General features: G+C 36.0%; 1 protein-coding gene across 1 annotated transcript; it reads left to right on the top strand.

Moving 5' to 3' along the window:
• Nucleotides 1-248: 248 nt before the first annotated feature.
• On the top strand, nt 249-10,338 carry LOC143909310 (proton-coupled zinc antiporter SLC30A2-like). Its single transcript, XM_077427231.1, has 8 exons — nt 249-1,634; nt 1,708-1,848; nt 3,645-3,807; nt 3,887-4,040; nt 6,142-6,709; nt 8,618-8,742; nt 8,814-8,929; nt 10,059-10,338. Exons 1-8 carry the CDS (start codon nt 1,518-1,520, stop codon nt 10,208-10,210), a joined length of 1,536 nt encoding a protein of 511 aa, XP_077283357.1. The 5' UTR covers nt 249-1,517; the 3' UTR covers nt 10,211-10,338.
• Nucleotides 10,339-17,727: the final 7,389 nt, after the last annotated feature.

The following is a 17,727-nucleotide window of genomic DNA, read 5'->3' as shown; positions in this document are numbered from 1 at the left end:
ATCGCCCAAGAGACAGTTTTTGCCTTGAAAATCGCATATATGGAATATTTGGCACTCGAAATCTCGTTAGTATGATGGGCTTTTCGGCTGCCAGATGTTCTGTTATAGAGATTTTAGTGACTTGGGCGAGCGCTTTGTGACCAATAATCACCGAACCATTCGAAAGCATATATATGCTAACAACTAGTCCACACTGCTGATTATATTAATAACACTGTTCGATAAATGACGACTTTTTTTTTGGTTCAGAGACGAGATATGAATTTTCTTATAGATCTATGCCCAGTGAACACGAAACTGGTAATAAAAAATGTTGATTGGCTCGAGATTCGGAGATATATGTGTTTTTAAATCACGCGATTTTTCTATATCTTGGTGTTGTTCGGTTGATGTCTCAAAATCTGTCGATTTCGTGTTCAAAATGAATATTAGAATCTATAGTCGGGTATTTTATCTTTCATTTATAGTACTTTTCAGCCTTCAAATCTCTCCAAGTAGTTGTCCAGTTCAAATCAAAAGTCAAAAGTACGTATTTTCACTTGGGATTTTTTCCCACTGTTAATACTATTTTATATTGAATATTTTCTATTGAAACATGTTTATTGGGATAGTGTTTTGGCCACACTATTTTTTGTTTTCGTTTAAAAGGGTTAATTGGAAGTGTGCTGAATTTTAAATCGGTAAAATTGCGAGCTAAAAACTCGTACTAGTATTTACTCGTATTTACACGAATATGAATTGAATTAATAGGGATAATATATTAAATTGTCTTTATATGAGAATTAAATAAAATTCCACATTGAAAAATCATATTTCGACTATTCTTGTGGATTAATAACAAAAATTCTATAGATAACTGGCTTACCTCGATAAAATAAACAATGCTTCCGGCCAGGAAGGTGCATTGGGGTTACCTGGGGTATAAATTAAAGATAGATTAAAAATAAAAACGAAAAATTTTCTAAAGAAATTGAACCGAAACAAAAATTGTCACAACAAAAAACCATCACATTGCTAATTTCAATTTTTTTTTACAATGCATTGACCCATTGAAATCTAGCATAACGTCTCGCCACCGAAATACCAGTTTGACTCGTTTCGTAACAATGTGTACCGAAGCTTAAAATCAAGCACCATTGTATCGATGCTAATCAACTGTAAAACACACATACTTTCCACTGAAACACGTCAAAAATTATAATATGGCACATACGAAGAATGCAAATTGTTCAATGTTTGCTTTGAGTCATCGCCGCATACATAATACACATGTATACAGTACACACATTCACGAAATAGAATAAACATCCTCGTTAACTGTAAACCCCCACCTCTAGCTGACGACGACAGGAAATGATAAATCGTACAGAACAAAAAATAAATAAAAACAGTTTATACCCGAACGAACGATATACAGATAGAGAGCCGCAGTTCATTCGTATTCTGTTTGCAGAACCCGCTGATAAGAACAACATGAGATAAGTGGGCACAGTTTCGTCGCCGTCGTCGCCAGGACAATGTGTGATCACATGAATTGGGACGAGATACGCACCGACGGCGGGGAGAGATGGGGCTCTGGTGGATCTGCTGGAATGGAGCCGCCTGACGGGATGGACGCTCCGCTTCTCCACGATGTAACTAATCTAGTATGAGTACGGTCGTGTGTCTTTGTTCTGTTGGTTGATGTCGGTGTGTTGTCTGTTTCAGGAGTCGTACACTGAGATCCCGATCCCGGAGGCTGGCGGTAATCCCGAGCTGTGGACCCACTGTCATTGGAGTCCGAAAGTCATCAGCAAAGCGGCCGGTCCTCAATTGCTGGCCGCCACTATCATGTGTGGCGTTTTTATGGTGATTGTAGTTGTGTTTAATCTTGAGTTGATAATCTTTCGTTTCAGATTGCTGACTGGTGCTAACATGTGCTGATAAGCTTAGGGTTGTTAGACGTCGCTGGTTCATGATTTATAGAATTATATTTATTAGTATACTAAAAGTAGAATAATGTAACTTATAACCAGCATTTTATAACTAAATTTAAAATCATTCACAGCTCTCATTAGTTCATTTATATAAATATATAGCTGAGCCCGGTATACGTTGCAATGACAGAATAAGGCATGCAATTCCCGTTCCCATTTGTCGGAGAAATGCAGGAAGCGAACACATTTGAAATTATTCAAGTGTTTGTTTATTTTACACTAACAACGCAGGTCGCGACGCGAAAACATTTGAAATTATTACGTTGCAATGCCACTCATTTCCGTTTATCCCGTTTTTGGGCGATTTTTTTTTTTACATTAAGCTTCCCGTACTAAATCCTGAAAGTTCCATCGCAATCGGTTGAGTGGTTTAGGAGCCTATACGAGACAGACAGACAAAGAGACATTCATTTTTTACATACTTCCTTTTATTTTATATATATTTATCTAATTATACCAGGAATGCCTAACAGGTTGCCTAATTGGCGCCTTCCTGGCCAGAAACATTGTACATTTGATACAAATATTATTAGTATTTTGTGTGTATAGAAACAACTTCGACTACATGAGACATCGTTGCTTTTGTTGCTGAGAACTCACGAGTTTCCGTCAAATCGTCGACAACAATCATAGAAAATCATTTAAGACAATGGAGTTTTCTAATTTTCTTATACAAAGTACATATCGATTAACATCCACAGAGACATTTATGATCAAATTTGTACATTTGCAGCATTTCATACAATTCAGCGAAATTCGAGATTGCCGAAAACTCGAGATTTTGCGAGAAAATGGGTAACCTTACCAATTTGTTGGAACCGTTTCAATGAAAATCAGATAAATTGACAAACTTTGATAGGAAACGATCGACCTGGAGTCACAAATCCAAGGTCTGGCCAGCAGAAACCAGTGGGATTTGAACCCGTGACCACTCTCTTCAAAGCATTATATGCTAACCACTAGTCTATAGCTAATATGCTAACCACTATGTGAAAACATATTTCAAGTGAAAATATATTTTCACCAATTCAAGCAGTGAAAATGTATCAAACAATGAATTTACAACGTTTAACTATATAAATTTAACCCTAACAACCCAATCTTAAATGAATAAAACTAGCCCTGAAAATGTAACTGGTTATGATTTCACTGACACGTCAGTGAAAATATACATATTTTCACTTGAAATATAATTTCACTGTGACATATGTATATAAAAAATATAAATAGATTTTTCATCTATAGTGAAATTTAAATCGAATTAAAATTACAACTCATGAACTTTTTATATAAAATTCACTCATTAAGTATAAAAAAGGTTGCATAATTCAAACATACCGTAGATTGAGTCTGGCGTCTGGCTCTTCTGAAACCAGGCCTGCTATGTAGAATACAAAAATTCCAATTAAAATATTTATAAAACTATAATAGCTGTAGATTTGCATATTAAAACCGGACACACAAATCAACCAGTAATATTGTCACCTACATACATATATTAGATATCGGTAGTTAGACATCGGCTCGTGCTCCGTAGCTCAAAGTCATTGCACTATTTCAAACCATCGAGTCAGCATGTCTGCAGTCTCCGGAACAACTTGTACGATGGACGAGAAGACATGTGAAATTTTTCACCAAAGTATTCATCGTATTGTTTGTGTGTTCCAGGTCGGAGAACTAGTTGGAGGATACTTGGCTGGAAGTTTGGCCATCATGTGTGATGCTGCCCACTTGCTGAGCGACTGCGCCGGGTTCCTGCTGGCGCTGAGCGCCCTCTTCCTGTCGAGACGTCCTCCCAGCTCGCGAATGTCTTACGGCTATCGTCGAGCTGGTATGCAAATCTTCCGTCGGCAAATCTTTCATATGTTTCCTACCCACCGCTTGGCATTGTATTTCATGTGATTTTGTAGAGGTGATAGGCGCTTTGCTGTCGATCCTGTTGATATGGCTCGTCACCGGTATATTCGTCTACCTGGCCATTCTTCGGTTGTGGGAAGGCAATTACGACATTCAAGTCAACGCTATGATGATCGTGTCCGGAGTTGGAATGTGCGTCAATATATTGTACGTATACAGATTCATTTTTTTTGTTTTTATGTGTCGAACCGATCAAATATACCGATGAGACATAAAATGTACATGCTATCGCATCAACCCCCGATGACCAATTACATTTCGTTTCAATTTCGCATTGCATTTTGGTCAAGAAATACAACATTGTAGAATTTGACTTTTATTTTTTGTTAGTTTTGAGTTCGTGTTTAGTGTTTTGAAATATTTACATTAATGAAATTTTAATATAAAATACGTAATTTTTTGTTAAAATGTTATTAATTTATTTATGGAATATGTATATATTTTATATTAATGAAAATTAATATTTTCTAGACGATAAAAGTAATGTTATGGACAGCAAAACTTACAGTAATATTATTAAAGACCTTGCATTGAATTATATATTGTAATAATATTATATAGTTAACCCTTTGAGTGCTGACGTCTTTTCTATTGAAAGCCCGCCACATTATTTAGAAATCCAATAGAAAGCAGGTATAAAAATTGTAGCTAATTCAAACAAACCCTAGATCACTGCCGCCGAGGATTTCGAGTTTTGTAAAGGTGTGTTTAGACTCTCTAATATATCTTGCAACAATATAAAATAAACAAAATAAGTCTATTAATGAATGTATTTTTCCAAAACCAGTTCCATCTTCATTGTTGTTAAAATGTAATGCTCACAGTCTAAATGCCAAGCCACAATCTAAAATACTCAGCAGCTAGGGATTTCAATCGGTAAATTCTGCTATGGTTACAAATTCAGAAATTCCGATGTAAACCAGTCTTTATAAACATTGACACAGATTACACGACCTATGTTCAATGCAATTTTTTTTTTCAATTCTACCTGGAAAGGCTTAGCGGATAGTATTTTTGTTTATTTTTTACATATTCAAAAAACAACGCCTATCGGCGTATTTCCGATTCGTGGACTTGTTGGCAAAACGCCGATTGGCGTTGGTCAGCATTCAAAGGGTTAAATTAGAAATTATTTTACGCCCTTACAATGTTACAACACAATGCACGATCGATCGACTATAACAATACCATTCAATATCGACTTTAACAATACCATTCACGGATATTCCATTGGATCCGTATTGTTGAAGCGTGTGGAATTAATGGTCGACTTGGGTATCACTTTTGATCCTCAATTCACCTTTCACAACCACATCAAGACAGTCGCTGACGTTTCCTTTCGTCGAATTGGATTTGTCTTGAGATATGCTAGATTATTCTCCAACCCCTTGTCTTCTCGCTTGCTTTTCAACTCGCTTGTTAGAAGTAAGCTAGAGTATAATGCAATTGTGTGGAATCCGCATGAAGCAAACTACTCTCTTATAATAGAAAAAGTGCAAAAAGCATTTCTTCGTTTTCTTTATAAGAAAGAGTATGGGTACTACCCATATCTCTATCCTACTCCTTTCCTTTTGGGCATGCTTGGGTATAATCCCTTGAACTTCGGAGAAACTTCTCGTTAATTCGTTTCGTTCTCCAACTATTGCGTGGTAATACGTCATGCCCGTTGTTGCTGGAACAGTTGGGACTTTATGTCCCTAATAATTATGTGCGTGGTAGACATCATCATTTGATGGTTTTACCTGCTGCTCGCACAGTTCTTTTTCGAATGGCTCCTATTCCAAGAGCTATTCGACTTCTCAATGAAATCGTTGCTGCCATCCCTGAATGTGATATTTTCCACCTTGGGGAGCGTAGATTATCGGATGTTATTTTAACATATTTATCTGGTAACCTGCGCTCATCATTACTTTCTTAATTTGAATGTGATGAATGAGTGGAATCTTAATCTACTCTCTTCCATTTGGGCCTCGCTGTCATTTTATTTTTTATTCATATTTTGTTGATTTATTTTACTTTTTCTTTCTCCTTTGTACATTTTATGTACTATTTTATTTGTATTATTATTTTCCTTTTGTTACTTTTTATTATTTTTTTTATTCTGCTTTCTAATTTTTCTGTTTTTTTTACTTGTATTATCTTTGTTAAATGTAGGCCATTGTGGCGCATTAGGTTCTTCCTGTAATGCCACAATGGTCCAAAACTATTAATAAATAAATAAATAAATATTGTTCTCGATTATTCACAGGATGGCTATGATCCTTCACGGAGCGTGTCCAGGGTTGGCTCATGCCCATAGCCACGGTCACAGTCACAGCAGTAGGCCGGCCGCTAACGGACATCTCCAATACAGCGAAGCCACCAACGCCATGAACGGGTACGCAAAGTCATCGTCGTCATCGTACCGCGACTCGAAGAACGGATATCGAAATCTCGCCATGGACCCCCTGCTGAATGACACCGGAGCCCTGGCCGAGGTTCAGCCGTCGACGGGCAACGGCGTCACCGGTCAGCAGCCCCTCATCGGTGGGACCCGGAGCAAAGCCCCCCACGCTACGACCAACCTCTTCAGCTCGATCAACGGCGACTACACGATGAAGGAGATCGTGCCGGGCATGTCGGGGGCCAACGCCAGCATCCAGAGCGGATTCGACGACGTCGAGATGCTCCAGGCAGCGGCCGTGCGCAACGGCTCGATCTCGCACGAAGTCTCCACCGAGCAGAGTATAAACGTACGAGCTGCCACCATTCATGTGCTCGGCGATTTGATACAGAGCGCTGGAGTATTCCTCGCTTCGGTCATCATCAAAATTTATGTAAGTGTTATACATATGTCACGATATACAATTAAAAGTTTTTTTTTCAAATTAATATTATACGTACCCACAGTTAATTTGCTTGTATGAAATGTATCTATTGAATTTCATTTGAAATTAATTCAATAGCGAGCAGTATATGTAGTTCAATGGTTAGCATGTGCTGCTACCAACTTTGGTTCCGGATTAAACTTCGGAACCCTGGTTAGAGAAAAATCCTACAATGTATGATTTTTATGCTATGGTGTTGCTGGTTAGATTTGAATGGTTTGATCGTTTCCTATCATAGTGTGCCAATTTATTTAATTTAATTGTCGAAATGGTTACTTGAAAATCAGCTCATACTACCTACCGATATTATTGTCACCGATTTGTACACTGTACAATATATGTAAGCATTTAGCTGGGCTTATAAATAACCCCAATTTCATATAATACTATTTATGAATTACACTAAGCTTCAAAAATAATTACCAGAGCGGAGAATAAAAATTTGACCCACTGAATTCGTATATGATAATGATTTTTGTTGGTTTGCTTTCGTTAATTTATTTATTTATTTATATATAATTTTAGCTATTAGCTAATTAAAAAAAATACATCTTAATAACTTAAATCTTTAGATTGATATCTATATTTAACTAATATGTACTGTCCCTCACAGAGGTGTCTCTTCGCTCCTCGCAAGAATGCATCCATGGTCTTGGAAGACCTGATTCACTCGGGGAGGGCGTTATACATTAGCACACCCCTGTGAAAGACACCCCCAGCTGTCTTTCTTTTTCTTACTCTACCTACAACTAAATTATGAGATATGAGTTTTTAAAAAAATGCCCAATTTTTGCAGGTTTTTTGCTTTTGCAGTCTAACTCAAAATCTAGTACTGCTGTGCCAAAAGTGAGTATTGGAAATAATAGTCAGGTGCTTTTTTTTTCTATTGATTGTGATTTATTTCCTTAAAATACTTATTATTAATTACTTAGCGAATTTTAAAAATCAAAAATATACTTTTTTTCCGTGATATTATGATTTTATATCACTTATTTTTCACTTACCACATTTATAGGATTGGTTTTCTATTTCAATATATTTTTTTATCTCAACATACTAATTCGACTGGTAAATGATTTTAAATTGAGCTAAAAAATGCTGTTTTTGATGACCATATGAATTGCAAAAGCGAGATAAAGAATGAAGATTCCTACTCGTTTGACCTCATTCGCCTACGCTCAACGACGAACATTGCTCCTAGAACATGTCAATTTAAAATCATTACCGCTGGAATTAGTACGTTTAGATAAAAAAAAAAATACATTGAGATAAAAAAAACCAGTCCTACTAAACGTAGTGAGTAAATTGTAAATTGTAAAAACAATATTTATTTTTGATAAATTCGCTAGATAATTAAAGTATTTTTATGCAATTAAATCACAATCAATAGACAAAACATCTGACTATTGATTCCAATACTCACTTATAGCACAGTAAAAATTACGCATTTTTTTAAACGCTTATAACGAGAGCAAACCAACAAAAATCATTATCATATTTTAATTCAATGGGTCAATTTGATTTTTGATTTTTAAATGCTTTTTATTATTACTAAATTATGTTCACAATACATCTTATATCTATTTTAATAGCTACTGATCTACTGATCATTTTCTATTTTACAATATTAATTTAATTTTCTTAGTAATCATAGTATTACATTATTCTAATGCTAATGTACACAGCATAATAGGAAAAAGAGCTCAAAAACCTATTTACAATACTAAAATACTTGGTTTTTTGCTGCTCAGTGTTATTTAACCGGCAATGGTTTATTAATTAACCAAAATAACTGTAGTTATTCGCTCTTAACAACCATACTGTACTACATATTTGTAATTATTGTTAATATTTTAGCCTGAAGCCAAGATCGTGGATCCGTTGTGCACGTTCGTATTTTCGATCATAGTCATGTGCACCACACTGAAGATACTCAGAGAAGCGTCCAACGTCCTCATGGAAGGCGTTCCACTGCAAGTCAGGTAAATCGATTCGAAATGTGCATCGTACATAGAAAATCTATGAATTGTTATTAAAAGTTCAATTTTTACAGATATGAAAGCGTGTTGGCAGCTTTGCGAGGAATAGCCGGAGTACGAGCAGTCCACAGCTTGCACATATGGTCTCTCACCAACCAACACAACATCCTCACCGTTCATTTAGCAATCGGTACGAACCAACTATACAAAATGTGGTGCCAATTTCAGTAGTATGCGATCTACCTTCACGTTTTTGCGATCTACCTTCACGTTTTTAGTCTAATATGCGGTCTCAGTTCTCGCGTGTGACAGTGAGACTGAATAATACCGACCCTAACAACCTAATCGTAAATGAATAGGGCCAACCTAACTGAACCTAGCCTAACCTGACCTTTAAATAAATAGGTGTTGGCTGCTAAGATATGTTTTTTTTGTGAAAATATTGATGAAATAAAACTTTAAAAAAATACATATCTTAGCAGCCAACACCTATTTATTTAACCCTTTGCCCGCGGCAATTAATATAGCGAACAAGCCCTGTATGCGGCGGCACCTTTTTCGCGAATTTTCCAATCGAGTTTTCGACCTTAAATACAGATTTTAATATTCACTCAAGTAACCAGATATGTTATTTAACACAAAGTATTATTTTAAACAATAAAATACATAATATATCTCGTAGTTTTGGCTTAATTGTCAAATAATCATTCTTCATACAATTGAGACATATCGTCGCCATTGTTCAACAGACGTGTTCCACAAAAAAAAACTAATTTTGACTGGTATATATGAATTTTAAGCAAATTGAATAGATGGCATTCAACTCTCAGTAATATATTCAACCAATTTTGAACCTTAAAACAGTTGAAATAGGCGCATATAAGGCTCAAAATCCCGTGCAAAGTTCACAAATTCTATGGAAGACAGCCGCGCTACAGACTTGTCGCGCAAAGCTTCCATAGAAGACGGCCGCCGACAAACGGTTAAGGGTCAGGTTAGGTTAGGTTAAGTTAGGGTTGGCCCTGTAAAAAACAAAAACGATAATAAACAGGTCGTTGCTACGATAAAAATAAAATAAAAATAATCGACTGCGATTCAAAGGTAGACCGCATACTAAAGTGTCTTCCATATACATATCGATTTAAATGAATTTTATGACAATTCATTTATGATTTTCAAAAATTTATACCGAAAAAGGGTGGTTTGATCTATCTTCATCAAAATTCTTCAATATGTTTAAGATAAAATCAACAAATATGCAATAATCGCTCGGTTTATAGCATTGAATAAATAATAAACGGTGATTTGTGTTACTTCAGATCAGTACACGGACTCGGACAGCACGCTAAAGCAAGCGCTGAACATAATCAGGACCAAGTTCCGGATCGACCTGGCCACCGTGCAAGTAGAGCGATACAACGAAGAAGCCATGACCGACTGTGTGCAATGCGCCGCTAACACCGACACCTGATGTTTGTTCACCATCGGTTAAGGCCGATACGTATTCGTTCGAATAGTATGCATGACGACGACGGTGGAGTAGGTGGCGGAGGAGAACAAACAACCAAAGATCGTCACCGACCAGATGCCGACGATACGTCCACAATGTATCTTCAAGTCAATATACATATGTATATGTACATGTGTAATTCGTGTTATATGTTCATAGTGTGTCATTAAGATATTTTATTATGTATATGTATGTATGTATATTGATGGGATTTATCATGACGTCATTCTTAAGGCTTATTTGTGTATTGTGTATAGTATATTGTGTGGAATCCGGTCTGCGTGGATTCCGAGGGTATTTTTAAAATTGTTTTGTTACGGATTTAGGTACGCATTGAATTGCAAAATGCCAATGATTAGGGCTCAATTAGGATGTATCGTAGTGAGGTTGTATTCGGAACGACTGACCGGAATATATATATATATATATATATATATATATATATATATATATATATATATATATATATATATATATATATTATAGTTTCGAAATGATCGTATATTTACTATATAATACATACATAGATTATCATTATATAAAATGTATGCCATAGATTTTTGATTCCATATTAGAATTTTTAAATGTTGAAATATGTATAGGTGAATTATTAATGTAATTTAAATGCATGGATGTTGTGAGTTTGTAGAATTTGTAATGCAAATACTGGGAACGTTCTGCGAACTGCGAAATTACTCAACATCGTTCGGGGTATAAATTTCACAACCTAACTAATTGCTCGGTCGGATGTGACTGGTCCATTTTGTATGAGACTGTCATAATGCTCCTTTTCTATCATTAAACTTTTCACCTGTTTTGAGATTGATATATGTAGATTGGCGTGGCTTTGGATGTTTTCACTCTCAACTCATTCCGAGAAAGATGACATTGCTCGTGATCACTACACATGTCGTAGAATACCAACAGTATCTACGCGAAACAACCTTGTCCGGTCAGCAACTGTCAAATGGAAGCTGGTTTCACCATACTTCTTCTTCTTCAACCATTGACCGATGAGCTTATATTAAACCTAACCGTCAAAGTTGGATTATACTGTCATATAATACAAATTTTTACTTTATTAACCTTTCCTCCCCTGTGATATGTATTTACTACAACTCGACGAATTACGTCAATTTATGTGTACAAAATACATATCATCGGAGCGCGCGGATGTTTTTGGCACCGTGGAGGGAAAGGTTAACAAGGGAAAGGGTTTGGCAAGGGAAAGGTTAACAACCACAATTCTATGGAGGGTCACCGAGTCGAACGACCGCGCCATATAGATCCAAACATATTCCAATAACTGATCCCACAATTCAATCAGTGGCTGAGTCAAATTGATGTTTTTTTTTTCTATTATCTCCACCTTGCATTCAGACTGCATAAACCATTTGAGTGTAGGTACGGGTTTATTTGGGAATGTTATTATATATATATATATATATATATATATATATATATATATTATATTGTTGTACCAAGTGTACCTACTTTTAAAGGGCGAGTTGCTCACTACAGCTTCCACGATCCGTTTATTTATGCATTGTTTAGGCACGTATAGTTTTACAATCTCACGCTCTCATCAGGATTCTAAGAACTAGCGGGAAGTGCCGCTCAGCCTGATTTGAGGGTCTCCATTGTCCACTCCCGGATGTACTTTAGGCGGCGGTTAATCACCATAATGTTCGCACGTTACAATATATAAGTGGTTAGGTAGCACTTTTCCTCATCATTTGAGACGAGGGAATTTCAATATTCAATTGAATTATCTTATTTTGGGTCGTATTCTCTGAGTTAAAAATTACCAGGACAAACCAGGATGCATCCGTTCCATCAGTTGTACTGGTCTCTTATCATCTGTGATGATGCGGGTGTTTTTCGCTTGCTAATTAAACTAAACGAGTCCCCGTGCGGTTGAATATCCAATGTTCCTACTACAACTTGTGAATTTTTTTTTCATAAACTTCCATAAACATCCATTTTTCTGAAAAATCATCAATTTTCACATCTCCAATATAGGTGAGGAAACGTGGATAGATACCGTTTTTCCTCATCTATGTATGTATATTTGGAGATGAGCGAATTTCAATATTAAACTAAACTAAACGAGAACCCGTGCGGACATTTCATTTATTTACTTCGACTTGTGACATTAAAATTGATGATATATATATATATATGATAATACAATATATCCATTTTTATGAACAATTCACGATTTTCTCATCTCCAATATAGGCTAGGAAACGTGGACAGGTACCACTTTTCCTAATCTACATTGGAGATGAGCTAATTTCAATATACATACGTACTTAATTGAATTATCTTATTTTGGGTCGTATTCTCTAGAGTTAAAAATTACCAACTGCTTATTTATGTGCGTTGGACAAACCAAGAAGCAATCAAGCTTTCTCCGTCACTGTTCCGTCAGTTGCTCCGGTCTCTAGAATTTGTGATGACGCGGGTGTTTCTCGTTGCCAATTAAACTACAACCATTTTCTGCTAATTATAACATTGGCTGAATATTTTACATTTGAATTATTCAATTTTGTCCAATGTTTAAAAAACACATTTTCACTATTTTTGCAATTTCTTAAGACTTCTAGTACTCTCCAGCATATAACTAGTGAATAGTCGCTCTTTCAGAGCCTTTTAATCAGCTTTTACAGTGATATAAATTGTAATTACATCAAATTTGGACAACTTCTTTTCTATGATTAATCTCTTTATTCCAGCAGTAATTTAGCGCAAAAATTATTTCGTAATACAAAGAGAGAAAACTTAAATTTGGTTTCTGTTTGTTATTTTCACTCAAATCGCTAATATTGCGTATCGACTTTGATGGCTTGTTTTGTAATGATAAACTTCCTGAATCAAAATTCAATTCAAACATATCAAAGCGAACATATCTATTTACTATTTGCTTCAATAATGGTTTTGCTGTAGAAATGATGAAAAAATAGTTCATTATAAATGACTTTACATACTACCATACTCCCATTCTTTATTCTTCCCGGGTGTCAGCGTGTGACTTTTAATCTGTCTTTTCTTCAAATATCTTCAAACAAGCACCTATCCTGCTAATTCTTAGTTATCCAGATATTACTTGTTATATACTACCACAATCAGACCCTCTGTCTCTTTGAGATGATACAATTTGATGGTACAATCACCAACTAGTGTTAAAATGACACTGCTATAATTAGCGATAATGATACACTGCCGGTAGCCCTCTATTTATAAATATGTATATATTATATTAAGGTAGGCAGTGGTCATAACACTATGAAGATTGTCCTGTGATTGATTGTTAGTGATGGGAGCAGGATCGGGATCAACCCCTTTGTAATTCACATTTCATTCATTAGTTAGCAATATGTTTACCTCGCTTAATTTGGATTTGGCCTACTTAGATGAAAACATTCCCGTTTTTAAATATTCCTCTCGCCACTTCAACCCATTGTCAGTGATGGGAACAGGATCGGGATCAACCCTCTGTATTTCACATTTCATTCATTAGTTAGCAATATCTTTAGCTAGCTAAATTGGCTTTGGTCCAATTAGGTGATGCACATTACTCATTTTTAAATTGTCTTTTCGCTGCTTCAACCCATTGTCAGTGATGGGAGCAGGATCGGGATCAACCCTCCGCATTTCACATTTCATTCATTAGTTAGCGATTTCTATGTCGCTACGTTGGCTTTGACCCTCTTAGGTAAGCATGTTTTCATTTTTATTAAATCGTCCTCTTGCCGCTTCAACTAATTGTTAGTGATTGCAACTGGACTGGGATCAACCTTCCATATTTCACATTTCATTCATTAGTTAGCAACAGCTTTAGCTAGCTAAATTGGCTTTGGTCCAATTAGGTGATAAACATTACTCATTTTAAATTGTCTTTTCGCCGCTTCAACCCATTGTCAGTGATGGGAGCGGGATCGGGATCAACCCTCTGTATTTCACATTTCATTCATTAGTTAGCAACAGCTTTAGCTAACTAAATTGGCTTTGGTCCACTTAGGTGACAAACATTACTCATTTTAAATTGTCTTTTCGCCGCTTCAACCCATTGTCAGTGATGGGAGCGGGAACGGGATCAACCCTCCGCATTTCACATTTCATTCATTAGTTAGCGATTTCTATGTCGCTACGTTGGCTTTGGCCCTCTTAGGTAAGCATGTTTTCATTTTTATTAAATCGTCCTCATGCCGCTTCAACCAATCGTTAGTGATTGGAACTGGACTGGGATCAACCTTCCGTATTTCACATTTCATTCATTAGTTAGCAATATCTTTAGCTAGCTAAATTGGCTTTGGTCCAATTAGGTGATAGACATTACTCATTTTTAAACTGTATTTTCGCTGCTTCAACCCATTGTCAGTGATGGGAACGGGATCAACCCTCCGTATTTCACATTTCATTCATTAGTTAGCTATCATTCTAGCTCGCTATGTTGGCTTTGGTCCTCTTGAGTAAATATTTTTTTAATTTTTAATAGTCCTTTTTGCCGCTTCAACCAATCGTTAGTGATTGGAACTGGACTGGGATCAACCTTCCGTATTTCACATTTCATTCATTAGTTAGCAATATCTTTAGCTAGCTAAATTGGCTTTGGTCCAATTAGGTGATAGACATTACTCATTTTTAAACTGTATTTTCGCTGCTTCAACCCATTGTCAGTGATGGGAACGGGATCAACCCTCCGTATTTCACATTTCATTCATTAGTTAGCTATCATTCTAGCTCGCTATGTTGGCTTTGGTCCTCTTGAGTAAATATTTTTTTAATTTTTAATAGTCCTTTTTGCCGCTTCAACCAATCGTTAGTGATTGGAACTGGACTGGGATCAACCTTCCGTATTTCACATTTCATTCATTAGTTAGCAATATCTTTAGCTAGCTAAATTGGCTTTGGTCCAATTAGGTGATAGACATTACTCATTTTTAAACTGTATTTTCGCTGCTTCAACCCATTGTCAGTGATGGGAACGGGATCAACCCTCCGTATTTCACATTTCATTCATTAGTTAGCTATCATTCTAGCTCGCTATGTTGGCTTTGGTCCTCTTGAGTAAATATTTTTTTAATTTTTAATAGTCCTTTTTGCCGCTTCAACCAATCGTTAGTGATTGGAACTGGACTGGGATCAACCTTCCGTATTTCACATTTCATTCATTAGTTAGCAATATCTTTAGCTAGCTAAATTGGCTTTGGTCCAATTAGGTGATAGACATTACTCATTTTTAAACTGTATTTTCGCTGCTTCAACCCATTGTCAGTGATGGGAACGGGATCAACCCTCCGTATTTCACATTTCATTCATTAGTTAGCTATCATTCTAGCTCGCTATGTTGGCTTTGGTCCTCTTGAGTAAATATTTTTTTAATTTTTAATAGTCCTTTTTGCCGCTTCAACCAATCGTTAGTGATTGGAACTGGACTGGGATCAACCTTCCGTATTTCACATTTCATTCATTAGTTAGCAATATCTTTAGCTAGCTAAATTGGCTTTGGTCCAATTAGGTGATAGACATTACTCATTTTTAAACTGTCTTTTCGCTGCTTCAACCCATTGTCAGTGATGGGAACGGGATCAACCCTCCGTATTTCACATTTCATTCATTAGTTAGCTATCATTCTAGCCCGCTATGTTGGCATTTCAACCAATCATTAGTGACTGGAACAGGAATGGGATCAACCCTCCGTATTTCACATTTCATTCATTAGTTAGCTATCATTCTAGCCCGCTATGTTGGCGTTTCAACCAATCATTAGTGACTGGAACAGGAATGGGATCAACCCTCTGTATTTCACATTTCATTCATTAGTTAGCAATATCTTAAGCTAGCTAATTGGCTTTGGTCGAATTAGGTGATAGACATTACTCATTTTTAAACTGTCTTTTCGCTGCTTCAACCCATTGTCAGTGACGGGAGCGGGAACGGGATCAACCCTCCGTATTTCACATTTCATTCATTAGTTAGCAAGCTCTTTAACTCGCTAAGTTGACCTTGACTGATTTAAGTTTAACGTAACTTTACATTAATAGATTTTAGAGTAATGAAGTAAAATACATAAAATAAAAAGAAAAAAAAAGCACAGGCTACCAGATCCATTTGTCAAGTAGCAAAGGCTACCAGACAAATGGAACACAACACAATATTCGCCAACCTATATAAAGAAAAAACTGCACTCAAGTGCAGCAGCAGCAACAATGTCATCGCTTTTGGGATAGATACTGACAACCCTAGTTTTTGAAAATGTTTTCATGACAGCTTACATAAATATCACGATTCGCAGAACGTCCCTCGTGTAAAAATTACCAACTAATGTGGAACATACTCAGTATTCAATATTTATGTAAACATATATAGTCAATTGTTATGATCGTATGTTCAGTGATAGTTTAAAAGATAGTTTGTTGAATGTACTTACATTAAAAAATATATAGTCACCGTATTTTGAAGCGAACGAGAAGTTGTGATAGGGTTTTCAATAGTATGGTTTTGTACACTATATACGTATATGGTTGTGGTTTCCTATATTTGTTATTTGTGTCGCACATACATACGTCTAGGTTTAATCACATCCACAATCAGTATTAAAAGATGAACAAGTAAAAATGTTATCGATTGTGCCGGTCGGATCCCGGAGCGACGGAAGAAAATCCTAGAAGCTCGAATCTGTTGAAGACTGTTATGGTTTACGTCGTTCTGTGGTCTGACAGCTGATGGAATTGTCCACTGTGATAGGAAGCGAATGAAGCTTATTTGGTTACAAAATACATACATATATACCTTCTGACAATATGACGATACAATTGCCTGACGTATCGGAGTAGTCGCTTAGCTCTCGTTGTAAGGATTGAAGAAAAATATATAGCTTTAATTTCTACGCTGTAGTACCAAAAATTATACTAGAAAGTTCGGTTGTAGTTGTGTTAAGTTTTTTATTTTAATTTATATATATATGGATTTTTTTTATCGATATTTTTTATGGGATGTGGTTTTATTGTCGTCCTGTAGGAAGTATCGTCGGTGTATGAAAGGTGTTGAATGTGTTCAATTTATTGTTCTTCACGGTCGAAAGTTGCATATGTTAGACTGTAAGCTTGTGAATTGTGATCTCCGTTAGCTTTCCGACGATTTAATTATATGTATGTGAAATGTAATTGATGAATTGTAATTTTACATTGTATAAAATAATAAAAAGGGTCCATGTTTGACATGTTCGACGTTGTGGCGTTTTCATTGTTTGTTTTCATTCTTAAAATAGGACAGTGCATAACTAAATATAAAGTGATATAATATAGGATAAAGATTATATAATATAATAGAAATAGAAATGGATCAATCAATCAAGACTCTCCTGATGGCAGTTCTGAATTGATGCAAGGATATACCGAATAGATCAACATCATGCAGCTCCCCGATAAACTCGCTGTAGATAGGAATATTTTAGGGAATTGGTTTTGAAA

The sequence above is a fragment of the Arctopsyche grandis genome, chromosome 3 (genome assembly GCF_051622035.1).
Source record: "Arctopsyche grandis isolate Sample6627 chromosome 3, ASM5162203v2, whole genome shotgun sequence".
Classification (NCBI taxonomy): domain Eukaryota; kingdom Metazoa; phylum Arthropoda; class Insecta; order Trichoptera; family Hydropsychidae; genus Arctopsyche; species Arctopsyche grandis.
This window is presented reverse-complemented; position numbering and strand designations above follow the sequence as displayed.

Excerpts from the sequence above, each read along its gene's own strand:
- LOC143909310 (XM_077427231.1), top strand. The coding sequence starts at position 1,518 with ATGTGTGATCACATGAATTGGGACGAGATACGCACCGACGGCGGGGAG. Across the intron at positions 4,041-6,141 it reads GGAATGTGCGTCAATATATT|GATGGCTATGATCCTTCACG; the intron begins GTACGTATACAG and ends GATTATTCACAG. Across the intron at positions 6,710-8,617 it reads CGGTCATCATCAAAATTTAT|CCTGAAGCCAAGATCGTGGA; the intron begins GTAAGTGTTATA and ends TTAATATTTTAG.